At 35.7% G+C, this 26162-nt stretch overlaps 1 protein-coding gene across 1 annotated transcript in view; it reads right to left on the reverse strand.

The window, feature by feature from the left end:
* LOC308687940 (hemicentin-1-like) overlaps positions 1-25524 on the reverse strand; it is a 127695-nt gene extending 102171 nt beyond the window's left edge. The window contains exons 1-4 of the mRNA XM_081360759.1: positions 25428-25524; positions 25277-25338; positions 974-1066; positions 90-157 (exon numbers count right to left, since the gene is read on the reverse strand). Of these exons, the coding sequence (XP_081216885.1) occupies positions 90-108 (19 nt within the window). The 5' untranslated portion in view covers positions 109-157; positions 974-1066; positions 25277-25338; positions 25428-25524. The remainder of the gene's footprint in view (positions 1-89; positions 158-973; positions 1067-25276; positions 25339-25427) is intronic.
* Between the last annotated feature and the right edge of the window lie 638 nt (positions 25525-26162).

Below are 26162 nucleotides of genomic sequence, written 5' to 3' on the forward strand. Positions count from 1 at the left end.
CTGTGAAAACTACATTCATCATGTGTTCACAGTTCATAAGGTTTTTGGGGCGATGAGAGGCAACCTTTAAACACAAGAAGATTACTCACCTTTATGTAAGGAAACCATTGTCAGTTTATTTCTGTTTACCCACAAACCAGTTCAGAGGACGAGTTTCCTTTACAGATAGAGAATAAACAAATTAGCCATTGCACTGACGCATGACTTATAAAAAGCTGTTTTCTCTTTGTTTCAAAGACACATGTTAAACATTCCACAGCATTTGATTTTGGATCAGAGTTCAAATTGAGACTTTTAACCCTCTGGGGTCTGAGCTGTTTTCTGGGCCCTGGAGGTGTTCTGACATGCTCTGACATTTGTGCTTATTTCTGTTACTTGTGACATTTTCATGGCTAAAGTCTAATTACACTGTATTCAACACAAACTCTGCTACAATAATATATCAGCAGCATGTGTGTAAAAGTTTGTAGTTTTGAGATAATGACATTTATGCGTGGTTTGTGAAAATACAAAAAAAAATTCTCACTGAAATAAGGTCATGAAACCCATACTGATTATTTCTTCACAAGACTTTTGAAAATTGTATGACGTAGCCTAGAATATTTGCTGCAAAACTATGTGAAAATCACCCTGACTGCTCATTCAGATAAGACAATATATTGATTTAAACTTTTTACGACGTGTTTTGTGTGACAAAGTTTTATGCGGGAGCTCATTAATATGTAAGCTTTTCACACCTGAGAAAATACAAAGACCCTCCCCTAACGGCCCTATTAGGAGCTAACAGGCCCTGTCATTCTGAGCAACCTTGCACAAAGAATGAGATTTAAAAAAGAATGGCTTTTAGATTGTTTGATTTATTTACAACACAACATAATCCAAAGATACACAACAAATGACAAAAAAGCACTCATTGAAACCAATGATCCAAAGACAGAGACCTTTGTGCCATCCCTAAAAACATTGTACATACCTTTTTTTTCCAAGGTGTTTGATTTTCACTTTACCAGGTTCATGTACAGAGACTCATGTAAATGTTGAAGTCAGCAGGAGTGGCATCTGGGCCCTGAAAAAAAAAAAAGTGAACATACTGATATCAAGAGAAAGGCCTGCACGATTTTGGGAATACATTTTAGATTTTTCTGGTTAAAATTGCTTTTTAAAATTCACAGAATACACACACACACACACACAAATGTTTCCAACAATATATAATATAATGAACACCAGGTTTGTTGTGCCTTGTAGGCATAGGCTATGCGCAGTGCTGCATAAAATAATAATAACAATAAACATAGCAGCCTATAAATCTTCCAAAATATTTCAGTAATAACTAAGCTAGAGAAAAATATATTGATTATCATGTTACTTCAAATGTTTCCATTCGTTATGATGATATGAAATGAGATAATAGTAAAAACATGAAGCCGTTTGGTGCGTTTTGCTTTTCGAATGTATCAAATATGATACATTCAAACGCGATCGCGCTCAAATATAAAACATTATGGTTACCATATACATATCTACGTTTGAGCAGATATCCACGAACACAGTAACAGTAAACATGGGTCTAAATATTATAATATTCACCATATATCTAGCAACAGTTCAACTGCAATGTGAAATTTATGCAACAATAGTGTTTTGCTGCTTTGTTTTTGAGGTAATGAGCGCGATCGCATTCCATGTGGAAATTTGCATGTGAATCTCTTTTGCGCGAGTGGGCGTGCTCAAATTAAAAATAATTAGGAAGCGTTTGAGAAGCTGGACATCTTGTTGGTTTTATACAAATTACTTAAACAGAGAATATTTGTTTTCAGTTTGAATCCGATCATTTAAAAGTACACACTTAAATGTTTGTAAAGGTATATGGCTCATAAATGTGTGACAAGTATTCGCTGAGTTTTGTTTCAGTTTATAGACGTGCTCAAGAAAAAAAAGTTCACCGCGACGGAGAGGCAGAACGCACACCCTGTTTATTTTCTTTATTTTACAAAAGTACAATGTTTTGATTTGATTGTAAGTGGACACATACAAAAGTAGAAATATCACAGATTCTTTTTTTATATTTCTTTTTTCTGTATCACTGTATGACCATAAATGACGGAGTAATTTAAGTTTATAGTGCTACAATGTGAAGAAAATCCAGCAAAACGCAGGGGGCGCGTTTGCCGACCTCAGAGGGTTAAAACCGTTATTGTAAAGCACAATGCAATAAAGGATGAAACAACTGGATCAATTTCTCATATTTTATGAGGTGGCTATTGGCTAATTCGTACGAATGACCAACCCCTGACCCCGCCCTTAAACCTACCACTGACCTACCCCTAAACCTACCCCTGACTCCACCCCAAAACCTACCACTGACCAGCCCCTAAACCTACCCCTGACTCGGCCCCTAAACCTATCCCTGACCCCGCCCCAAAACCTACCCCTCACTGGCGTTTAGACAAATCAGTCATCGTATTAAATAATGCTCTGTTGTTTTCCTAGAAATTAAGAATCACAAGTGCTCTGGAGTTATTCATGAAGTTTCATCCTTCAAAATGTTAGTAAGAGTCCTGACCTGGTAAAAGCCCAATGTGTGTTAAAATGTAACTCTGGATATAATAGCACTGGGTGGAGGAGAGTTTGTGTTTATGGAAAAAAATATTGGTATATTTTAAATGGTATCCCATAAAATACTCTAAAATAAATAAAACAATACATTCAGATAAATAAATTAAATCTTAATTCATGAAAAGATTAACGGGTGTTTTTTTGCAGCCAATCACATCATGCCTCTTTTTCAAGTGCTGCTTTCACTTGTTATTAATAACCAGATTGACTTTATTTCTGTCAGACTCTACAGAAGCTCTTATTGAGAGTTAACAGGTTTTGGTGTTGACGATTCATTGAATGTTTCATATAAAGTCACCAGAATCGTGATTAGTGTCAGCTTTATTTGGGCTCTTGACCCTTGACTCTTCAATATTAGTGTTTTCTGATCACTGTAAATGTTTTTTTACTTTGACACATTTAAAACAGCACAAATAATCATGAGAGAATGAAATATGCTCTGATGATAATATTATCATCATGGACATGTAGGGTTGTTAAGTTCAGCAAGAGTTCAATATTTAAAAGATTAATGTAATATTTAAAAAAATATTTTTAAAAGGATTAGCATATTACAATTACCTTAAAATTAGTTCTTAAATACACAGTTCGTACAGAACCTTACAGGCTATAGTATCAAACAGACATCAAGAATCAGCACATGAATCTCAACAATGGTGACAAACGAAAAGCTTCATGCCACAATGCATGCTGGGTGCCACCATAGTACAAATCTCATCTATGACTCCCAGCATGCATTGCGGCATGAAGCTTTTCGTTTGTCACCATTGTTGAGATTAATATGCTGATTCTTGAGGTCTGTATTTGACTAGTTTCTGTTGAAGCTTAACATTTTTAGAAAACATTTTATATTATGATGGATAGAATGATGTAGTGTCACAAGATTGTTATAACTAATAGCAAATAAATAAATTAAATGCGCATCATCCATATACTCAAAAACTTGATCAGACCAGCACTTGCTGATTATGACATCATCAAGAAAAATCTGATCATATTATCTCTCACCATAACAAATATATTTTATTAAAATACAGTTAAAGCAGCCAGAGAAAAACTAAAAGAAGAGTAAAGGGTCAAGAACTCAAATAAAGGAGCCATTAATCACGATTCTGGTGACTTCAAATAAAACATTCAATGAAACATCAACATCTAAAACTCAGTTAATTCTCAATAAGAGCTCGTCTATGTAGATTCATGATGTCTAAAACATCCAAATGTTCAAACAAACTCTTTATTAACCCATTTAATCCCAAATTTTTCCCAGAGATGAAATTTATGAGTTTGTGTGGTATTTGCAAGTATAGTAAACAATCAATGTCAATAATGTAAAAAAATATTTGAAAAGTCCATGAAAATAAGAGTTTTATCTCTGGTCACAATTGTGACTGGTGGTAGAACACAGGGAGTCTAAGTCTATGGGGTATATAATAAATTAAAAATCTCCAGAAATTAGTTTGAAGACAGAATTAAATTGTTGAAGTGATTTATTCGATTAACAAATAGTTAAACATTGTCTGGCCCAGTTTAAAAAATGACAAAATAGCAATCCTATGCAGCAACATGGCACAAATATTTTAATTAAATTATGATGAAATAATAAATTATAGGAAATTGCTTAGAATGCAATCATTATAAATGATGCAAAATACTTAAAATTACAAAATGAAAAGAAAAAAAAACGTACAGAAATAAAATAATAAATTAAAATAAGCAAATTAAAATAAACAAATGATTAAAAATGAGCCTATGGTAGGAAACATGTAACAATGCCAAGGAACATGTAACAATTCATGAATAACAGGAAAGCATCACAAAAATTATCAATCAACAGTCACAACTGTGTGCTGGTGTGGAACTCATTATATATCACCTTCCTAAAGAAATAACAGTGGAATTATATATTTTTTTAAAAATCACAACTGTGTCCTGCCTACCTGTGTTTATCAGCCAGTGGGCAACACCATCAAACCTGGGTATATCAGTCACAGCAGCTGACATTGAGGATGGCCTCCCTTGTCCTTTTGGTGCAGTACCAAATATTTTCAGGAGACTTTGGGCAACTACTTGCTGAAATCCAAGGAGATCATAGTCACAATTCATGACATCTCTGTGGAACAGCCAACTGTTGACCACAGCACTGTGTAGAGTCCAGGCATGTCATGCTTGAAGTTGCATCCACCTGGAACACCAGCTTGTTCAGCCAAACCCATCACTACACTGGGCCCATGACCTAACCCAGTCTCTGGAAGACAGAGCATATCCAGCTCCAGCAGCCATATCACCCTGTAGCCCAAGGGTGGTCTCCCACTGAACCTAAGCAGGGCTGAGGCTGGTTAGTACCTGGATGGGAGGCCTCCTGAGAAAACTAGGAGTTGGTGCTGGAGGAGGTGTTAGTGAGGCCAGCAGGGGGCGCTTACCCTGTGGTCTGTGTCGGTCCTAACACCCCAGTGTAGTGACGGGGACACTACTGCCAAAGAGCACCGTCCTTCGGATGAGAATAACGGTGCTCAGAGAGTCACTCTGGGGTCATTAAAAATCCCCCTTCCATATGTGAAGCGCTTTAAGTACCCAAGTGCTTTATAAATGTAACAAATTATTAATTATTATTATTATTATTATTATTAAGTAAATCCAAAACTTGACTTAAAGTCAGTCTGAAAGAGAGTTCATAAAAATTAGGGATGTCCCGATCAGGTTTTTTTGCCCTCGAGTCCGAGTCCGAGTCATTTGATTTTGAGTATCTGCCGATACCGAGTCCCGATCCGATACTTAATACATAAAAAAAGAATAAAGAAGAGCGAAAAAACAGATCCAGGATGTTCCTTATTTTTTATTTAATTCACCTTATTTTAACATTCAACAACTCTGTTAACAAACAGAGCACTTCTGTGAGGTAGCTTGAACAATCAAGTAATACATAAATTCTTCACTTTTGGACTTTAGTGCAACAGTAAATATAAAAAAAGTCTAATATATAAACAAATAGCACCTCAACTTAAAATACCCGGCAGGCATGTAAACAAATAAAAAATAAAAGTGCTACAGTGTTTGCAAAGCCAGTAATGTGCTTTTAGGAACTGCACTCCTAACTCTTACACCGGTTTCACACTGCACTGTTAGCAGAGCGTGCAGTGCGTATTTTTTTCGCCCCCATGTTACCAGATTAAATCAGGCTTTAGAGCATTCACACCGCGCGCAGAGGCGGCGCGGCAGTGCGTAGCAGAGCAGAGCAGGAGTGCCGCGATCGTTTCGCCGCCGAGTCTATTTTTGCTGCGCAGCTTTTGCTGAATTAAAGTGATAATACATTGATCATGGCCAAAATACACCACAGTTTTATCCAAAAAGTGCATTGATGATATCTATTGTGTTTTAAAAAGTCAATCAAATGACCAACAGCAATTTAAAAAGAAAACAAATGTCCAAAAACAAACTTGTTGCCATAACAATAAAATCAAAGATGAAACAAAAGTTATATAAATGAAATTATTAATAAAATAAGCTTCTTGACAAGTCTTTTCTCTTAAATGTATTTGAAAACGAAAAAAAGCAATGCCAACTTATCCATTATGGAGTACTCTGTCTGACTCTGTAGCCTACACAACCCGCGGTTCAGCCGCGCGTGACAAACGCTGTCAGTGTGAAAGCAAAACGCACGTGTCCTGCTCCTGCTCACCATATGCACTGCTCCTGCGCTGCTTACTAACGCGTGCAGTGTGAAACCGGCGTAACTCTGTGCCACCGCATAAATATTGATGTGTTAAAAAATAATGAGAATATCCGAGTCCTGATCGGGAGGTAACGTCCGATTCCGATCGAGTCTGAAAACACGTGATCGGGCCCGATTTCCGATCATGTGATCGGATCGGGACATCCCTAATAAAAATAACATAGAATTACATATGGGGAACATAGACTCCCTGTGTTCTACCACCGGTCACTATTGTAACCGTCTTCATTTATCTGCAGTTTCACAACAGAATAAAGCATGTATTAATTTAATTTCAATGTGTATGTATAGGTAACCCTTTCATGATCATATGTGCAAAAAATGTATAAGCTATTCAAAAAGGAACTTAGTATTCTTACCTGTCCTTTCTGAGCTTTTATGTCATCCTTTCGTTAAGACGACAGTACCAAGAAATAAATGTGGGTGGTCACATAACCAAACAAACTAATCATGTTAGACCTGCCATAAACTCTTATAGACATCTTACATTTTCATTATATATGAATCTGTACTTCATAATATGAGTTACTTTTTAATTTCACACTAAAATATGCAAAGAAAAATTGTGGTCACAATTGTGACCAGTGGGATTAAATGGGTTCTTCACTGGACTCCATAACCTGTTAAGCTGCAACCCCACTTTTGAAAAATCCCCAGAAATGACATACCCAAACTGAAACAGATACAGTTCATGAACCCTTTGCACTAAAAGCACAAGTATGATCTCATTTGAAAGCTGACACCTGGCAGTTTATTGTAAATGTAGAATTAATTATTGTCATAATGATTTTTTTTTAAAAAAATAGCTTCAAAGTTTTGTAAAGTTATTAGAAATTTATTTTTATGAAACATATTCATGAAAATACAATTGAAGTTGGCACTGTAGCAATCTAGAAATGCACTGCAGCTAAAGCCACATGTGTGACAATGTTATATTTAAAATCTGAAAATGATAAGTCTAAAACTCTGTATTTAGTTATATGTTTTTCAAGATCATGTCAAATTACTTTATTTTGATTAGACTCTAAAAATGCTACTGATGTTTAGTCGTCTTCTAAGCATCCATTCAGTCTTTTGTCTCTATTGTTTTGTGGTGCAGACGAGCCCCATTCAGTCTCAGTCTCCCCATGCACACATTCACACCTCTCCAGCCTGGTTATGGCTCTAAATATGCATTTCTTTTGTCTGCATTATAGTTACTAACGACTGGCTATTCACAGACTATTCATAGGGTTTCAATCCCTAATTTCTTTTATCAAAGTTCTCACTTCACAAACAACTGTTGAAACTGTATCAAATGCACTAAAACATTTCAGTAGCTGCTAAGCATTCCTTTTTAGAAAAAAAATCATAAAAGAATAACAGGTGGCAGGTGCACCTGGGCTAGCTAGCATGTTAGCTTAGCACACCATCAATACACGACCATTTCTGAGATTAAAACCATGTTTGTGCTCCAAACTTACTTTTATAACGCAAGTCGAGTGTTTTAAATAATCTTCTGTGATCTAATTTGGCTTCAGATAAAAAAATCAGACAGAAAACATATTATTTATAGTTTTCTGCACGATGATAAAGTCTATATCGATTAGCATTACATTATAAATATAATCTATTATTATGAAAATACCTGGCATGGCTTGAAGAACACAGGCAAGTCAAATATCATTGCAATCATGTTTATTGTCTTCAAAACGTGCATATTACAGCGATATCTGTTGTGTTAGCTTTGTGTGTATCAGTGACGTCCTGGAATGTCACATGATCATGGCTCTTCTTCATGTTCCATATATGGACTATTATTGTGCATAATAGCGCCCTCAGGCTATTGGTATGAATTGAAAACACAGCACATCTCAGTAAGAAGCGATCATAATGATTACATCGACGCATTTGGGTATAAATTCAATAAATATAATTCCTGTCTATAGAAATATGATGTGAATCTATGAGAATATATCAATATTTCTACGAGTCTGCACATTTTTTAGCTAAAAGCCCTGAGGGACGTTGTTTTGTGTATCGCTGTCATGACGACAGCACAGAGTTTTTTTTCTGAATGAAAGCGGCTGACGCGCAAAATTCATATTAAAGGTATCGACTCATTTTTTCATTTCATAACTCCTGACACAAATTAAGACATAACTGTCACTATAAGTTTCTCAGAATACAATAGTGGTCAAAAACTGAAACTTGAGTCTTATATCTTTTTAATGATGTATAGTTTGTCAAGGTATAACATTAAATCTGATAGTAAATTTGAACTAAAAAAAAAAAAAAAAACGCTTCAGTGAAGAAAATGTGAAGTGGTGCTTGCAGTGGCAAAATTCGGCACAGTTGATAGGGTTCCATACTTATCATGGTACGAGCATGGAGCATTAGTTCAACGTCAAGCTGATAAAAGTAGCCTATTATTGTAACGTTGCAGTGGGAGTTTATCTAAGTTTCCAGCATGTTGTGTGATGCTTTCTCCGGTGTGTTGCGTCTGGTCACAGTAGGCTATATAAACGGTTGCGTCTCAGTCTGAAGGTACCCACAGTGTTCGCTCATAAATTCGAGCACGCGCTTGTAAACTTATTGGTTGCAATCTGAAACATCACTGCTAGAGGTCGCTGAAACCTACATACAGCACCTTTAATGTTAAGTGGGAGATTTAGTAGTGATTTATGTTTTGTTATGCTAATTTAGAAGAATTTCTGTTAATGTTGGTTTTAGGGTTTAATTTGAGAGCAAATTAAATCTTTATATTGTTGTACTTGTACTCATACAGCAAGTGCTGTACATACTATTGTTAGCATGATAACATAATAGTATGTTAGCAAACTAGCTTGTTAAAACTATAAGTTAATACTAATGAAAGTGTTCACATTGAGATTACATGAAGGTTTTAAGTTAAATGTATGAAATAGTATACTCTGATTTTAATTGTTCTTAACTTGAAATGTTTAAGTACAAACTTAAAACCTTAAGTTCTGCTTACTTAAACTTCGAATTTCAAAATGTAAAAAATTGAGGCAATCGATTGCCTTACATTTTTTGAGTTCTGCTAACTTATTCGGGTTTACAGTGTGAGATGGAAAAAAACAGGTGCGAACCACAGACTTAATTTGACTGTTAAAACACATCGATCTGTCAAAAATGACACCCAGATTTCTTATGTCACTACGGCCAGAGGATGATAGACCCCCAAGGGCCTGCCTAATCTTAGGGGTAATGTTGTCTGGGGCAAAAAACATCACCTCTGTTTTATCAGTATTAAGTTGCAGAAAGTACTCAGCCATCCATTTATTAATGGAAACTAAACAATTCAGCAGAATGGACAGTTTGTCTAGTCTGTCTGGACTAAATGAAATAAATAACTGGATGTCATCCGCATAACAATGATAAGATACTGTTTTAAAACTACTTATAATCTTTCCAAGGGGAAGCATGTACAGACTGAACAGCAGGGGGCCAAGCACAGAACCTTGCGGCACACCACAGGACAAAGGAACAGAATCTGACATGAAAGATCCTGTGGACACATAAAAACTCCTGTCAGAAAGATAGGAGGTAAACCAATCCAGAGCAGATCCAGAAATGCCCACTAGAGAGTTAAATCTATCAATCAGAATGCAGTGATCAACAGTATCAAATGCTGCACTGAGATCGAACAAGACCTCATCTAACAAGACAAAAATGTGCATTTTGACAATGTTTTGAAAGCAGGAACCTTGGATTAGAGAAATAATCAGTGTTTCATCTCACTACTTTACATGTTGTATCTGCATCACATATGCAAATCCACCGCGGAGTAAAAGGGTCAACCCATGTTAACCCTAATGGTAAATTAATACAAAAGTATTTTTATTACTATTATTATTTAACCATTTATTTGTTCAGCTAAGTTGATTTAACAGGGGTAAAAAAGCAACAAATACACAACAAAGCAACTAATTTTCCTGATTTTTCAGCATGCATCTAGATCAGGGAAGGGAAAACTCTGTCCTGGAGGGCCACTGTCCTGCAGAGTTTAGCTCCAACCTTGATAAACTCTCCTGTCTGTAGCTTTCTAGTAATCCTGAAGACATTGATTAGCTGGTTCAGGTGTGTTTGCAGAGGTGGAAAGTCCAGGTTCAGAAAGTAAAAGTCCTCTTCAGTATTTTGTTCCAATCACCTGGATTTGCTAATTCAGCAGGAGAGAGAACTCTGCTGAACTCTTGTTTGGCTGTTGTACCTGAGTTATAACAGCCAGATGAACAAAGAGAAAAGGTGAACAGGTGTTGGTTATATTTTAACATAATCATCATTTGACCTGAATCACTGAACTCATTTAGAGTCTAATCTCTGACTTAAATGTATATTGGTCATAACAGCATCACAGTGATTCTACTGAATAATATCGAGATTTGTCAATATAATCCAAATGATTTCTTAAAAGTTCTTCTGATATTAATTTAAAAAAAAAAAAAAACTTTCTTTAAGGCACACACAGACATCAAGAACCAGTGTATGAATCTCAACAATGGTGACAAAAAGAATATTCAATTAGGAAAAGGAAATTACTAAGACAATTCAGATCATAATTTATTCATACCGCAATGCATGATGGGAGCCATGAATGAGTTTTGATTGGTGGCACCCAGAATGCACTGCAACATGCTTTATTATTGTCACCATTGTTGAGATTCACAGGCTGATTCTTGATGTCTGTGTCCAAAAAAAAAAAAAAAACTTTCAAAGTGTTTTGATCAGAACAACTTTAAAGAAATGTTTTGGATTATATTGAAAATGCTGATTATATTGAAACGAGTGTACTGTAGAATCATAGACTGCTGTAATCAACAAGGTAAACCTAACTCTCTGAATGAGCCTTGTAATTCAAGTCAAAAGATGATTGTGTCAAAACATAACCAAAACGACCTGATCAGCTTTTCTCTTTGTTCATCTGAGAGTTATAACTCTGAAAGAACAGCCAAACAAATCTAACGTTATTAGTTTAGGGGGCAAGAGCCCAACTAAAGCAAACACTGATCACCATAATGGCAACTTAAAGAGATTTTCTCCATTCAGTGATTCTGCTTGTTAACATCAGGTGTCTTCAATAATGCTCAATCATCACTTAATCAATCACTAAATTATCTCATTAACTTTAACACTCTTGAGTCTGGAGCCAAATAAACTCCCAGGAGAGTTCATTTAACACTGGAGTTTTTGCTGTGTGAGTTCATGGGTGGAATAAATATATGGCAGGACTTTTACTTTCTGACCCCTGGACTTTCCACCTCTGTGTGTTTGAGTAGGGTCCCAGTGGCCCTCCAGGACAGCATTTGCCCATCCCTGTCCTAGAGTTTCTTCTAATGAGCTGATGAGTTGAATCAGGTGTGTTTGATTAGGGAGACAAAGAAAACGTGCAGTGTTGGGGGTCCTTCAGGAGCCGGGTTGGGAAGCACTGATTTAAACAATATTACTTTGAAATTAGCTATGTTATCTAATCCCTGTATGTGTTCCGTCTGTTTTCTTGTGTGAAACTGAAAGTAAACAGAGCTCTGCAGGAAAAGCCCCGATTTACAGGAAAATACATTTGCAACGTTAAAAATTTTTTGAAACTTTGCAACGTGAACTGTCTAGATACGGACAGTTCGCGTCAGCAATAAAAAAAAAATCCGATGGGTTGCAAATCTCCCGTTAAAACATGTGGTGTCTTTCCGACGATTTGTTTACATGATATTGAGAACGGATATTGAGGAAATAAACGCTGCTTTCAAGTTCAAAGTTGATGGCTTTGATTATGTTATTTTTGCTACAACGGAAAACATGAAGTGCTTTGGATGTGGAAAAGAAGGGCATTTAGCACGAGCTTGCCCTGATAAAGATCGTTTAGTAAACGCTGCAGATGAGAATGAACCTCAAAGTCAAAATGTAGACCAAGGAATTAATGTGGAAAGGGATAGGCAAGCTGACGAAGGGGCAGAAACGAATGTAGTACATTTGGAGAAAGAGGACAGTGGAAGTAAGGGCTGTAAAAAGGGAAGCCTGAGAAGTGATGAGACAATGGATATTGAGATTGATGAGGTAGAGAATGAAATCCTTAATGAAGAGGAGAACATTTTTAAAGTACCAGCAGTAAAAGAAAATTAAATCCTTGTGAAACAGCTGATAAATCTAAGAAAAAGATGCAGGATGAGAAAAATAAGCAAATGTCTGATGTATCTGATTCAGGAAGTGAGCAAGAGGGTTCTGAGGCATCTGTGGAAGATAATGGGAGCCAAGATTGCAGTGGCTACAGTTTAGAACAGATGAAGAATTTCTTACAGAGTACAAAAGGAATGAGAAATGTTGAGGTGATAGATTTGAGCACATATGGTCCCACTCTACAGAGTGTTAAAATTAACACTGAAGCAGTGTTGAAGTTAATGAGATAATTAAGTGATTAACTAAGTGATTGGCCATTAGTGGTGACACCTGATGTTAATAAGCAGAATCATTGACGGAAAGAGAAAAAACAATAACAGAAAAAAGAGAAACACAAGAACTACAACTGACTTTGAGTCATTACACATTGTTGCATTTATTATTAGCAGTTTGACTTTATTTTTGTCATACATCGACAAAAGTTCTTGAGATTCAACAGAAGTTTAGACGGTAATGTTTTATGGAAGTTTTCTTTTCAAGTTACCATTATGGTGGTCAGTGTTTGCTTTAGTTGGGCTCTTGACTCTTTTCATTTTGTTAATGTTAATTTTTCTCTGACTGTTCCATCATTGTGTATATAAGGCACATTTGTTACTGCAAGAGAAAACATGACCTGCTCACAATATGTTTTGATGATAATGACATTATCATCATGTAGTGTCCTGATTCACTGATGTCATTCAGAGTCTAAATCTTTGACTATATGCTTGATGTCTCGTTTTAGTATTGGTGATCGTAGCTCTGAGATTCTACAGTTTGAGATCCAACAGCAATATAAAAAAATTTGAAAATATTTTGTGTAAAAAAGTTATTGTGTTAAAACACACAGACATCAAGAATCAGCATATGAGTCTCAACAATGGTGACAATAAACAAACTAGTGACGAACAGATCAACTCTGAACATCACAAAACAAGCTACTAAAGTCAGAACAAAACAATAGCAAAATAAAAGCAACCAGAAAAAACAATGAAAATTACAGGACAATTCAGCTGCATAATTTATTCATGCTGCAATGCATGATGTGAGCCATTGATGCGTTCTGATTGGTGGCTCCCATCATGCACTGCAACATTAAGCATTTGTTTGATTGTCACCATTGTTGAGATTCATATGTAGATTCTTGATGTCTGTGTGTGATTTTAAAACTTTCTGATCATTAAAATATTGCTGGAAGTAACTACTGTAGTGAAAAATTAATAAAACATGTGGATAATCAGTTTATAATGATGGGTGTCATCATTGAATCAGGTCACTAGTAATTTTATCATCAAATCATAACCAGGGCTGCATTTCCAAAAGCATCTTAAGCCTTATTTGATTGCACACCAACTGCAACAAATGGTCTGTACGATCAAATTAGGCTTGCAATGCTTTCAGGAAACACAGCCAAAGTCACAGTTTCTCTTGCTACAACACATATGCTTTATAAACACAGAGTTGGAGCAGCCAGAAAAATACTAATATTCAATAGTAAAGGGTCAAGAGCCCAACTAAAGCAAACACTGACCACCATAATGGTGACATGAAACGAAACATTCCATAAAACATTACCATCTAAACTTCTGTTAAATCTAAATAAGACCGTGTGTAGATGTATGACAGAAATAAAGTCAAACTGGTAAAATAATAAGCGCAATAATGGCTCGAAGTCAGTAGTTCTTGTGTTTCTCTTTCCTTCAGTGAGTCTGCTTGTTATCATCAGGTGTCACCACTAATGGCCAATCATCACTTAATTAATCACTTAATTATCTCATTAACTTCAACACTGCTTCAGTGTTAACTTAATTATCTCATTAACTTCAACACTGCTTCAGTGTTAATTTTAACACTCTGTAGAGTGGGACCAGATGTGCTCTGAGCAGTGTTGATTTAACACTGGGGTTTTTACTGTGTAGAGTTCTTAAGCTAATAGCAAGGTTTGAAAATGTCACAATGAAATTGAATTGATTAATATCTATGCGCCAGTTAAACCTATTGAAAGAATGTTGTTTTTGGAAACATTGAGTGAGAATCTTAAACAGTGTGATATGGAAAACATTTTTATACTTGCTGGTGACTTTAATTGTACATGTTATGATATTGACAGAAATCATATTGAACCACATATGGTTTCAAGACGTAAATTGTTAAACATCATTAAAACCTACCAACTTTGTGATGTTTGGAGGAACTTTCATTTTAAAGATAGGCAATACACTTGGGCTCATGTGAAAGACAATTCTGTTTTGTTAGCAATGATTAGATTTTTTTTATTGTCTTAAACATCAAGTACAGTATTTTAAGTCTTGTTCTATTTGTCCTTTTGGGTTTTCTGACCATTCAATGGTGGAAGCTTGTGTGTTCATTGAATCTGTTAAGCAAAAGAGTGCATATTGGCATTTTAACAATGCTTTGCTTGAGGATGCTGCTTTTGGACAATGTTTGCTTTTTTTTTTTGGATGGGATGGAGAAGTCAAAAGCCTAATTTCGCTTCAATACAGCAATGGTGGGATATCGGGAAGTTAAATATACAAAAACTATGTAATCAGTATACTTCTAATGTCACTGGGGACACTCTTAAAAATATAAGGATTTTAGAGATGGATATTGTGGAGCTACAGGGGCTGTGTGGAGCTCATGGAGATCCAGGTTAAATTCAGACTCTTAAGGAGAAAAAAGTTGCACTAGCAGATCTGTTGGACACTAGAGCTCAAGGGGCGTTAGTTAGGTCCAGATTTCAAAGTATTTCTGAAATGGATGCCCCGTCCCGATTCTTCTTTAATCTGGAAAAGAAAAATGGTCAAAAAAAGAGTATTCAATGTTTACGGTCTGTGGAGGGGAAAGATCTGACTAGGGACTCTGACATTCGGAAGAGGGCTGTTAGCTTCTACAAGGAGCTGTATGCCTGTGAATGTGGAACGGATCAGTCAACAAATCATTTCCTTTCAGATCTTCCACAGATGACTGAGGAGTTGTGTGCTGGTCTGGTGCATCCTTTGACAACAGATTAACTTTTTAAGGCACTGCAAAGCATGAAAACTGGCAGAGCACCAGGTTTAGATGGCCTGCCTGTGGAATTTTATAAGGCATACTGGCACTTCCTGGGAGAAGACTTGTTTGCAGTGCTAAGTAGCAGTCTGTCTGAAGGGCGATTGCCAATAAGCTGCAGGAGAGCAGTTTTAACTCTGCTCCCAAAGAAAGGGGACCTCAAAGAGGTCAAGAACTGGAGACCAGTGTCTTTGTTATGCACCGACTACAAGATCCTGTCGAAAACCTTGGCCAACAGATTGAGGGAGGTATTGGGGCAGGTCATCCATATGGATCAGTCTTATTGTGTACCCAACAGATCGATAGTGGACAACATATCGTTAAACAGAAATGTTTTGGAAGTCTCTAGACTCTTTGATCAAAAGGTTGGTCTGATTTCACTGGACCAAGAAAAGGCTTTTGACCGGGTGGAGCATCAGTTTTTATGGCACACTCTTGAGGCATTTGGTTTCCCACCTGAGTTTGTTGCTATGATTAAAGTGCTCTATAGTGACATTGAAAGTATATTGAAAGTCAATGGTGGCTTATGCAGTCCTTTTAAAATTCAAAGAGGTATAAGACAAGGTTGTGCCCTATCAGGCATGCTGTATTCAATAGCTTTAGAACCAATGTTAAATACAATCAGAGTAGAGTTAGATGGTTTTAAATGTGAAAATTGTTGTAAACTCAGAATCGAAGACCAGGAGACTTGGTTGTTTCTTCAGCAGGATTGTTTATTGAAAACACGAGCTGTCGGTAGCTGCAGTCACCAAGTCTGAATCAGTGAAATGTTCTCTTACAGTTTATATACATTTAGGGGCAAGAACCAAAAAGACAGGTTTAGGAACCGGTTCTAGACTGAGAGTGCTGCCCACCCTAATTCACTCAGCATATCTATTCAAATGCTGAGACCCGAGTACAAGACTGGCAGGACTCTCTTGTTAAAACACAAAATCCGAGAGCCATTAAGAGTTTCAGTAAAACAGGACTGACCGGAGTCTTTTGCTAGAAAACTCTGCTAATAATAATTTATACCTCCTTAACATGCTAAATTCAATGTAAACCTAAATGAAACATTTTAATAAATTTGGAATCCCACACACCGATAAAACTGTCAGCATATGCTGATGATATAATGGTTTTAATAAGTGGGCAGAATGATATTAATACGTTGATATTGTTAATAGTTATGAAAAATTTTCTTCTGCAAAAGTGAATTGGGCCAAGAGTGTGGCATACTTAGTTGGAGAATGGAAGGAGGAAAAAATGTTATTGCCAGGCGGAATGAGCTGGTCACAGTGTGGTTTAAAATACCTTGGAATCTTCCTAGGCGATAAAGTAACCAATAAGAAAAATTGGGAGAATATGTGTGAAAATGTTGAAGGAAGATTAGAAAGGTGGAAATGGATATTGCCTAAAATGTCTTTTAGGGGAAGGGCTCTGATCATTAACAATCTGGTAGCCTCCTCGTTATGGCACAAATGATCTGTTTTAGAGCCCCCTGTTGGGATTCTTGAAAAAATACAAGTCAGAATGATAAGTTTTTTCTGGTATAAATTGCACTGGGTACCTAGGGCTGTTTTATATCTACCAAAGGAAGAAGGTGGTCAAGGTATTGTAGACCTCAAGAGTAGAAAAGCAACATTTAGGCTACAATTTGTTCAGAAATTCTTATATAAACCAAACGTTTTGTGGACTGGATTAACTTCTTGCCTTTTAGGTAAGGTTGGTGGGTGGGGTTTTGGAAAAAAATCTTTTTTGGACGGACTGCAATAAATTTGATTTTGGTTTTATTTCTCCTTTTTATGAAAGTGTGAGAAAAGCTTGGTGTGTGGTGCAAATCAGAAGATCCTTGCCCTACAAGTCTTTACAATGGTTTTTAGAAGAACCTCTGATTAATGGTGCACATTTGGATATACAGTGCTATGCATAAGTTTAGACACCCATGCTAAAGTTGATTAAAAAGAAGAAATAAAAAATCATCTTTTGGAAATTGAACTTAATGCCTTAATTTAAAAAAATTAGGAAAAATCCAACCTTTAAGGATACCATTTTTCTTTGTGAATGAATAATGTATCATAAATAAATAAATATTCTTCCTTAAAATACAGGGTTCATAAGTTTGGACACCCCCTATGTTAAATTCCCATAGAGCCAGGCAGATTTTTATTTTTAAAGGCCAGTTACTACATGGATCCAGGATACTATGCATCCTGATAAAGTTCCCTTGGCCTTTGGAATTAAAATAGCCCCACATCATCACATAGCCTTCACCATACCTAGAGATTGGCATGGAGTACTTTCCATAAGATTATCTCTCAATGCAAATCAAACTAGCTATTAGGCTAACTGAAATAAAACCATGCCAATCTCTCTATATATGCTAGTAGAAGATACAAGATTCTTCATGACTCAAATTGTGTATTTCAATTGTGTTTTAAAAGGCTTATAAAAGCAAGAGTGAGGCATGATTTGTTTTTTATCTATTTATGAAGAATGTGGAAAAGTCTGAAGACATTTGGAGTGTTGAAAAATTGCTGTGTTGGGTTGAAAATGATGGGTTGTTTTTTGCTGAGACTATGGGATAATTTAATGATGATTTTGTAATGGTTTTGTAGAATAAAGGTTATAAAATTCAAAAAAAAAAAATTCTCTCTCTCTCTCTCTCTCTCTCTCTCTCTCTCTCTCTCTCTCTCTGTGTGTTTGTGACGGCGTGACGATCGAGTCTGTCCCAAAAATACCTCTCAATACGCCCTCGTGGACTCGCGCCAAGGGCCCTGTAGGTCTGCACTACATGAGGTCACCAAAGTGTGGACTCTGAGGAAGTCCACAAGTCCGGAGTGTGCCATTTGGGGCAGGGCCTTACTTTCTGAACCTGGACTTTCCACCTCTGCTGTTAAACATATTCAACTAAACGGCATTGGATTAACCATATGTAGTTAATTTAAGTTAATTGAAATAAATAATGTTACATAAATCTAACGTAACCTAGTTACGTGGAACCTGTTGACATAAAAAGGTTCATTAAAGCCAACATACCATTGTTGTGTTTTGCATGCTGAATGTTGAAGTCTGTGTGTGACTCAAGCATGGTCAATGATGTTGCCACAAATATAGAGGGATTATATCAACACAATTAAAAGTTTCACAAGGTTTATATGACATAAGTGTTAGCAAAATAAACTTAAAAAAAATCATTATTTGACATGAAATATAGTTTTGTATCATTCATAGATTGATAGGTAGATACAGAATATTTATTACTTGTCTTCCTTTGAACCCAAATATCTGATTTCTTGTTGCATCACTGCATAAATAGGAAGATAATTGCATTCATATAAATGAAGTTCCAAGAGCCCAACCAAAGGGAACACTGATCACCATAATTTCAAAATAGTCTTGATAGACTTTTCACTCATTTCCTCCAGTTCTACAGTTATTTTTCTGTTTACATTCACAGATTTCCCAAAATAATCTGAAATAATCTGTATTGTGTTTTTTTTTTTTTTTTTTTTTTTTTTTTTTGAAAGAACATCACATAAGCTTACTTCATAAATTGGTGCTGATTTTCCAAAAATATTTTTGTCTAAACTCACCATTATGGTGATCGGTGTTATTTTGATTGAGTTCATGGACCTTCATTTATAACATTGCAAATCTCTTCCTATTGATGCAGCAATGCAACATATAATCTGAGTTTATATATATATATATATATATATATATATATATATATATATATATATATATATATATATACACATATACACGCGTATGAATGTTAATATTACTATATTTTACAACTTTGTAGCCAACATTTATGTCATAAGCACCTTGTGAATCTTAATTGGGTTGATATAATCCCTGTCTCGAAAAACGAGGGGTCTGAGAATGCGGGACTCTGGTTGCGGGACTGTAGATGCAGCAGGCTCCGAGTCTGCAGCTTCATAATGTTGAAAATTTCTAGTGACTGATCACATCTAAATTTTTCAATTAGTCTGACGTATTAGTTCTCATTGAGCCAATGTTAACAGACTATTGCAACAAGAATTGCACTTGGGCCAATTTAAACATTTAGATGTGACCAGTCACTAGAAAATTTTGACTTGGAGAGGTTAGAATTTTTTTACACACAGACTTCAACATTCAGCATGCAAAACACAACAATGGTAACAATTACTTTTTATCTAAAGTAAATTATAAAGTATTATTTATTCTTTTTAAGTTACTAGAACTCTTGTGTAAGTGAACTATACTATCTAAGCATTTGTCAGTACAACATACTATTCCTATTTCACTTGATTACATGATTTTTAAGGCAATCGGTTTCCATGCTTTTTTCAGTGTCTAACTAATTTGATTTTACAAAAATAGATGTTAGTAAGATGTTAGCCTATGTATGAAAGAGAATGTGTTCATTGTACTTAATTGGACTCTTTTTATTTCTCACAAAATGAGCTATTTATAATTTGTCGACAACGATTAATCTGCTGAATATGGATGAAGGTTTTCATAATCAAATTTCATGGTTCACTAGACTCCAGATCAGCAAATTGACAACTGCTGAACAATTACAATAATGCAAGCAAGAATAGCAGAAAACATTTTCCAGTGCTTTACAAAAGTTGTATGACGAACAAAGTAAAAACAGAGAAATATGGAATAGTTTTACCGTGTTTCAGTGAGTCTCTCGTCTATCGGAGGTGAAGTGATGAAAACAGACTGAGGAAGCAGGAGGTCAGAGAATTTTCCTCATTAACTCTTAATTTTTACCTGCTTCATTACGCCCTTTCTCTTCCTCATACAAAAACAATGACATTAAAAGAGAAGCCAGGAAACGCAGAGGCGTAGACTAGGAAATTCTGGAACAATTACTCAATAGCTGTGAGAGCAATTCAACACTATAAACCCCCAAACAGAATTTAGAGACAACATCAACCGCTTCTACAAATGAGTGAAGATTAGCGGAGAGTGATAAAGATTTGCTGCACAAATAATGAAATCCACTGAAACAATATTGCTTTGAAAACAGCAGTGTTTTTGAAGTGTTGCTGTAACATCAATGACTAAATATGAATCTGATTTCAGTCTGTAGCTCCTAAAACATAAACGGTTTATCAAGTGAATCAATAATAATAATAATTGCAATGTAAACAGCAAAATCCCCAGTGTTAAATAAACACCCCTAAGTCTGTCCACACTACAGGGTGTTAAAATGAACACTGAATCAGTGCTGAAGTTAATGATATATATAAGTGATGATTGGTCATTATTGAAGACACCTGATCTTAACAATCTGAATCACTAAAGGAAAGAGTCACGAGAACAGAAAAAAAGAAACACAATAAAAAAGTGTCTTCTAGCCACAGTCTTAAGGACATCTACATTAATCCGGATACATTTGAAAACAGCGTTTTCAGGCTTTTTCCGATGTTTCAGTGTGGAGGAAAAACTTGAAAAACGCCTGAAAATGCGAAATTCACATTAATTTAGTTTAGTGAGAGGAATTGTGAGTAGTATAGTTTTCATGTGAGTAAATTCTGTCATCTTTGCAGGATTGTGATATGAAGAGTCAAAGTAACATTTTAGCAACAGTGTGACAGTGGATAGCACATACCAGGCACAATGCCAGTATAAACATGAATATCTATTGGTACAATATGTGTCACGTGACTAATCTTACATCATTGTTTTCAAATACCTCAGTTTTGACAGTCCACACTACTTTCAAATGTATCCACTTTGGAGAGCGTTTTCATTAATAAAAAACGCTGTCTCAGTGTGGACGGAAGACCAAAACTGAGAGAAAATGATGTGTTTTCAAACGAAAAGGTGTAAGTTTGGACAAGGCCTTAAATGAAATCAGCTGAAGATAAAAGAAGACATTAAATCTCTGAAGATCTAAGTAGAGCTTCACTTATTACTAACCAGACTGACTTTGTTTCTGTCAGACGTCTACAGAAGATCTTATTGAGAATTAACAGAGGTTTAGATTATGATGTTTTATTGAAAATTATAGTTTAGTTTGATGTCACTAGTATCATGAATAGTGTTTGCTTTTGTTTTTCTCTCTCTTCTGTTACTGTGTTTGTCAAGTACAGAAAGATAAAATGTGGTCAGATGATGTCGGCTACTTTTTGATGGTAAAGATCATGTAGTATTAATAACTGATTTTATCCAGAGTTATCTCTTTGATTAAATTGGTGCTGGTTTTGTCACATTAGCATTCATTTGAATGCACATTATGCACATGCACATTATTTCAATTTGAAGAATAATACTGTAAAAAAAAAAAAAAAAAAAAAAAAAATTAAAACATTGGTAACACTTTACAATAGGGTGCACTAATATTTTAGGGCTGGGCGATATATCGCATGACATTGTTATGCGCATCTCGTCAGTAAAGCCGGTTCCTTGATTAGTAGTAAATCGCCATCACCTGCTTTCAGATGGAGCGGCATTTACTACACAGAGCCGTAGTTAACTGACAAGCTGAGCCATATCGCATTAATATCGCTGACGTATCGCCAGCGATATTTAATGCGATATGGCTCAGCTTGTCAGTTGGTAATGAAGCTGGTAATGTTGTTTGTGGAGTTGTTTAATCTTCCTCTGCTGAGATCTTCACAGATTTAATGTCTTCTTTTCTCTTCAGTTGATTTCATCTTAGACTGTGTCTGAAGTCAGTTGTACTTCTTGTGTTTCTGCTCGTCTCTTTTTCTGTTCTCTTCTTTCCTTCAGTGATTCTGCTTGTTAACTTATTAAGGCTGAGATGACTCCATATTTAATATACACAGATTTTGTGGCTTAGATAAGGTCCAGTTCTGGTTTATTTCTTTGCTCTTGGCTGACATAGTCAGAGGTGTAAAGTCCAGGTTCAGAAAGTAAAGGTCCTCCTCAGTATTTTGTTCCAATCACCTGGATTTGCTAATTCAGACTAGGGCTGGGCGATTTAAATCGCGATATTGTTATGCGCATCTCGTCAGTAAAGCCGGTTCCTTGCTTAGTAGTAAATCGCCATCACCTGCTTTCAGATGAAGCGGCATTTAGGGCTGAGGAGATAATTAAGTGATTAATTTAGTGATGATTGAGCATTATTGAAGACACCTGATGATAACAAGCAGAATCACTGAAGAAGAAAATCACAAATTGTAAGTTACCATTAAGGTGATGGGTGTTTGCTTTAGTTGGGCTCTAGACCATTATATGATTATTTTAATATTTACTGTTGTTCGTCTACTGTTATTGATTTATAACAGTTAATTGAACAAAGTAAAATGTTATCTTATAGTGTTGGCTACGTTTTGACATAATCATGCTGTGATCTGAAAAAGGAAACATATTGAGATAGTTTGGCTTAACTTGTTAGCAGCAGTTTTGTGATTCTTCAGCCTATGATTATCAGTACTTTACTTATAATTCAAATTTAATAAACATTGTTCTGATCAAAAAGACATTCAGATAAATTAATTTAAAACACAGACATCAATAATCAGCCTGTGAATCTCAACAATGGTGACAATAATAAAGCATGTTGCAGTGGCTGCCACCAATCACAACTCATTAATTGCTCCCATCATGCATTGCGGTATGAATAAATTATGATCTGAATTGTCTATGTAATTTACTTTTCCTCATTGAATATTCTGTTCCTCACCATTGTTGAGATGCATAGACTGAATCTTGACATCTGTGTGTGCCTAAAATAATGATTTTTTTTTTTAAATATCTTTTAAGAAATCCTTTAAATTACATAACAAAATTCTGGCCATTTATTCAGATTCACAGTTATGCTGTAACCAACAACATAAATCGAAGTCAGAAAAAAGGATTTTAATGAGTTCAGTGATCAAGTTCAAATGATGATTGTCATAATATAACCAACACCATCAGATCACTTTTTATTCTTTGTTCAACTGGCATGCCACAACAGCCAAACAAAATCTAAAGAACACATAAAAGGGTCAGAGCCCATCTAAAGCAACTACCCATCACAATAATGGTAACTTACAATTTGCGATTTTCTCCTTCAGCGATTCTACTTGTTAACATCAGGTGTCTTCAATAATGCTCAATCATCACTAAATTAATCACTTAGTTATCTCATTAACTTAAACACTCTTGAGTGTGGACTCATACACTCCCAGGAGTGTTAATTTAACACTGGATGTTTCGCTGTGTACAAAGAGCCGTAGTTAACTGACAAGCTGAGCCATATCGCATTAAATATCGCTGGCGATACGTCCGCGATATTGATGTGATTTGGCTCAGCTTGTCAGTTAACTACGGCTCTTTGTAGTAAATGCCGCTCCATCTGAAAGCAGGTGATGGTGATTTACTACTAATCAAGGAACCGGCTTTACTGATGAGATGCGCATAACAATATCGCGATTTAAATCGCCCAGCCCTAATTCAGACAGGTGAGAGAACTAATTAGTGAAATCAGATGATTGAGTTCATGGGTGGAATAAACTATGGCAGGACTTCTACTTTCTGACCCCTGGACTATACAACTCTGAATTTAACACTGGAGTTTTTGCTGTGTAGTAAATGCCGCTTCATCTGAAAGCAGGTGATGGCGATTACTACTAATCAAGGAACCGGCTTTACTGACGAGATGCGCATATCAATGTCATGCGATATATCGCCCAGCCCATGCTTAACTAATGCACAGATAATGTGTTCATGTATGACTCGTGAAGAACTAAACCATTACACTGTAAAAAAAAACATAAGCTTGAACAACAACAAAACAATCTTAGTACTAATTTCCCTTAGCTTGTTGACTCAACTTTTGTAAATAACAGTTATACGAAACTGAAAATAAGATGTATGTGATACAAAAAACGTTTAGTTGAGTCAACTTGAAATTATTTGTTTTCTGGAGAGGTGCAAGTATTCTGTAACAAATCTTTTGTTGTTGAGCCAATTCAACATTTTTTGTCTATTGGAAATCATTTGGTCATCACCATTTTGCTGATGAGCGTTTCCTTTGGTTGGTCAGTTTGACTCTTGGTCTTTTGTGTGAGTTTTTGTGGTCTTTGTTACAGTGTTTAGCAAAAGACATAATTTGTTGCTAAGATAAAAGAAACCAAGATGCTCAAGTTTTCAGCCTCATAAACTAGAACAAATCACTCATCTTATTTCTGAACAAAATGCATTATTTTATCTATTAATATTTTACCAACAAAACTTTCTTGCTGCAGATCAGACATTCTGAATTGTGATTCTCAACAAGAGCTTCTGTAGGCGTCTGACAGAAATAAAGAAAATATGGTTAATAACGTAAGACTTGATTTTCCTGCTGAGACAAAAGCTCAGATCAAACCCCCTGCAACTAAACAATAAAACACAGCCCTGGAGAAAAGATCTCAAAGAAAGAGCACAGGACATCGCCTTGCCCAAACTCAACTACTAATATATACATCCCCCTCTCCCTCCTCCCTTCCTTCCCCCCTGATTCAAGTCACTGGAAGTTCAGTGAGAATGTCTTTAAATCACATCCCTGATAGCAGACCAACACTGACTCAAGGTTGAATCTTAACATTGATTTTTCATCAGGTTTGCACCCTGAAATAATGTTATTTCACTGATGAAAAATAGATCAATATGAACATAAAATCGTTATTTGTCCAACATTAATTAAATCACTTACTTTACATCGAATCAACATTGAAACAATAATTAATCTTGCTTTATGTACAACAGGATCTTAAATAAATCTTAAATAAATAGAATAAATCTTACTTTATTTCTATGCCGGTGAATCACGTCCGTTTCGACATCTTTCAAGCAGAGATGATGCAGGGCTGAAATTAACAGGGTTTTGAACCAAAAAGTAATTAACTCCAAAACAACTCATAACTAAACAGCATTACCTTCTTCAGTTATTACTAACCAGTTTGGTTTTATTTCTTTCAGACGACTACAAAAGTTCTTACTGAGAATTAACAGAGGTTTAGATGCACTGGCTGGTGGTCCTTGTTCACTGGACCTCTGGTAAGGTATGCGTGTCCATAAATAGGGCAAGACCTTCTCTTTTTCCCACATGAGTTCCTTTCCTCCTCTATTTGGGCAATGTGTGGACCGCCCTAAGTCACAGTGAAAGCCAAGTTCTGCATGAGAGAACACACAATCCCTATATTGTACACTGTAAAAAAGAATACATTGATTTTATTGATATCTAATCAATAAAATTGAGGCAACAGATTACAAGCAATATTATTAATTAAATTTAACAAATTAGAATTGAGTAATAATTAATCAAATTAATTCCTTAAAAGTTAACCATTTAAAATGAGTAAAATTTACAAAATATCTTATATTGCCAACATAGAAGACACCTGGTGTTAACAAGCAGAATCATTGAAGGAGAAAACCATAATTAAAGTCACCATTGTGGAGATCAGTGTGTGTTTTAGTTGGGCTCTTGACCCTTAAATTATTTACTTTAAGTTTTGTTTGGCTGCTTTACCCGAGTTATAACAGCCAGATGAACAAATAGAAAAAGTGATCTGATGATGTTGTTTATGTTTTAACATAATCATTATTTCACAATCATTTGACCTTAATCACTGAAAGTGAATACAAGGTCAGAGTATTTTGAGTCTCTTTTGCACTGATAAGGAAAAAA

Source organism: Scardinius erythrophthalmus (assembly GCF_964197995.2).
Source record: "Scardinius erythrophthalmus genome assembly, chromosome: 3".
NCBI classification, from domain to species: Eukaryota; Metazoa; Chordata; class Actinopteri; order Cypriniformes; family Leuciscidae; genus Scardinius; species Scardinius erythrophthalmus.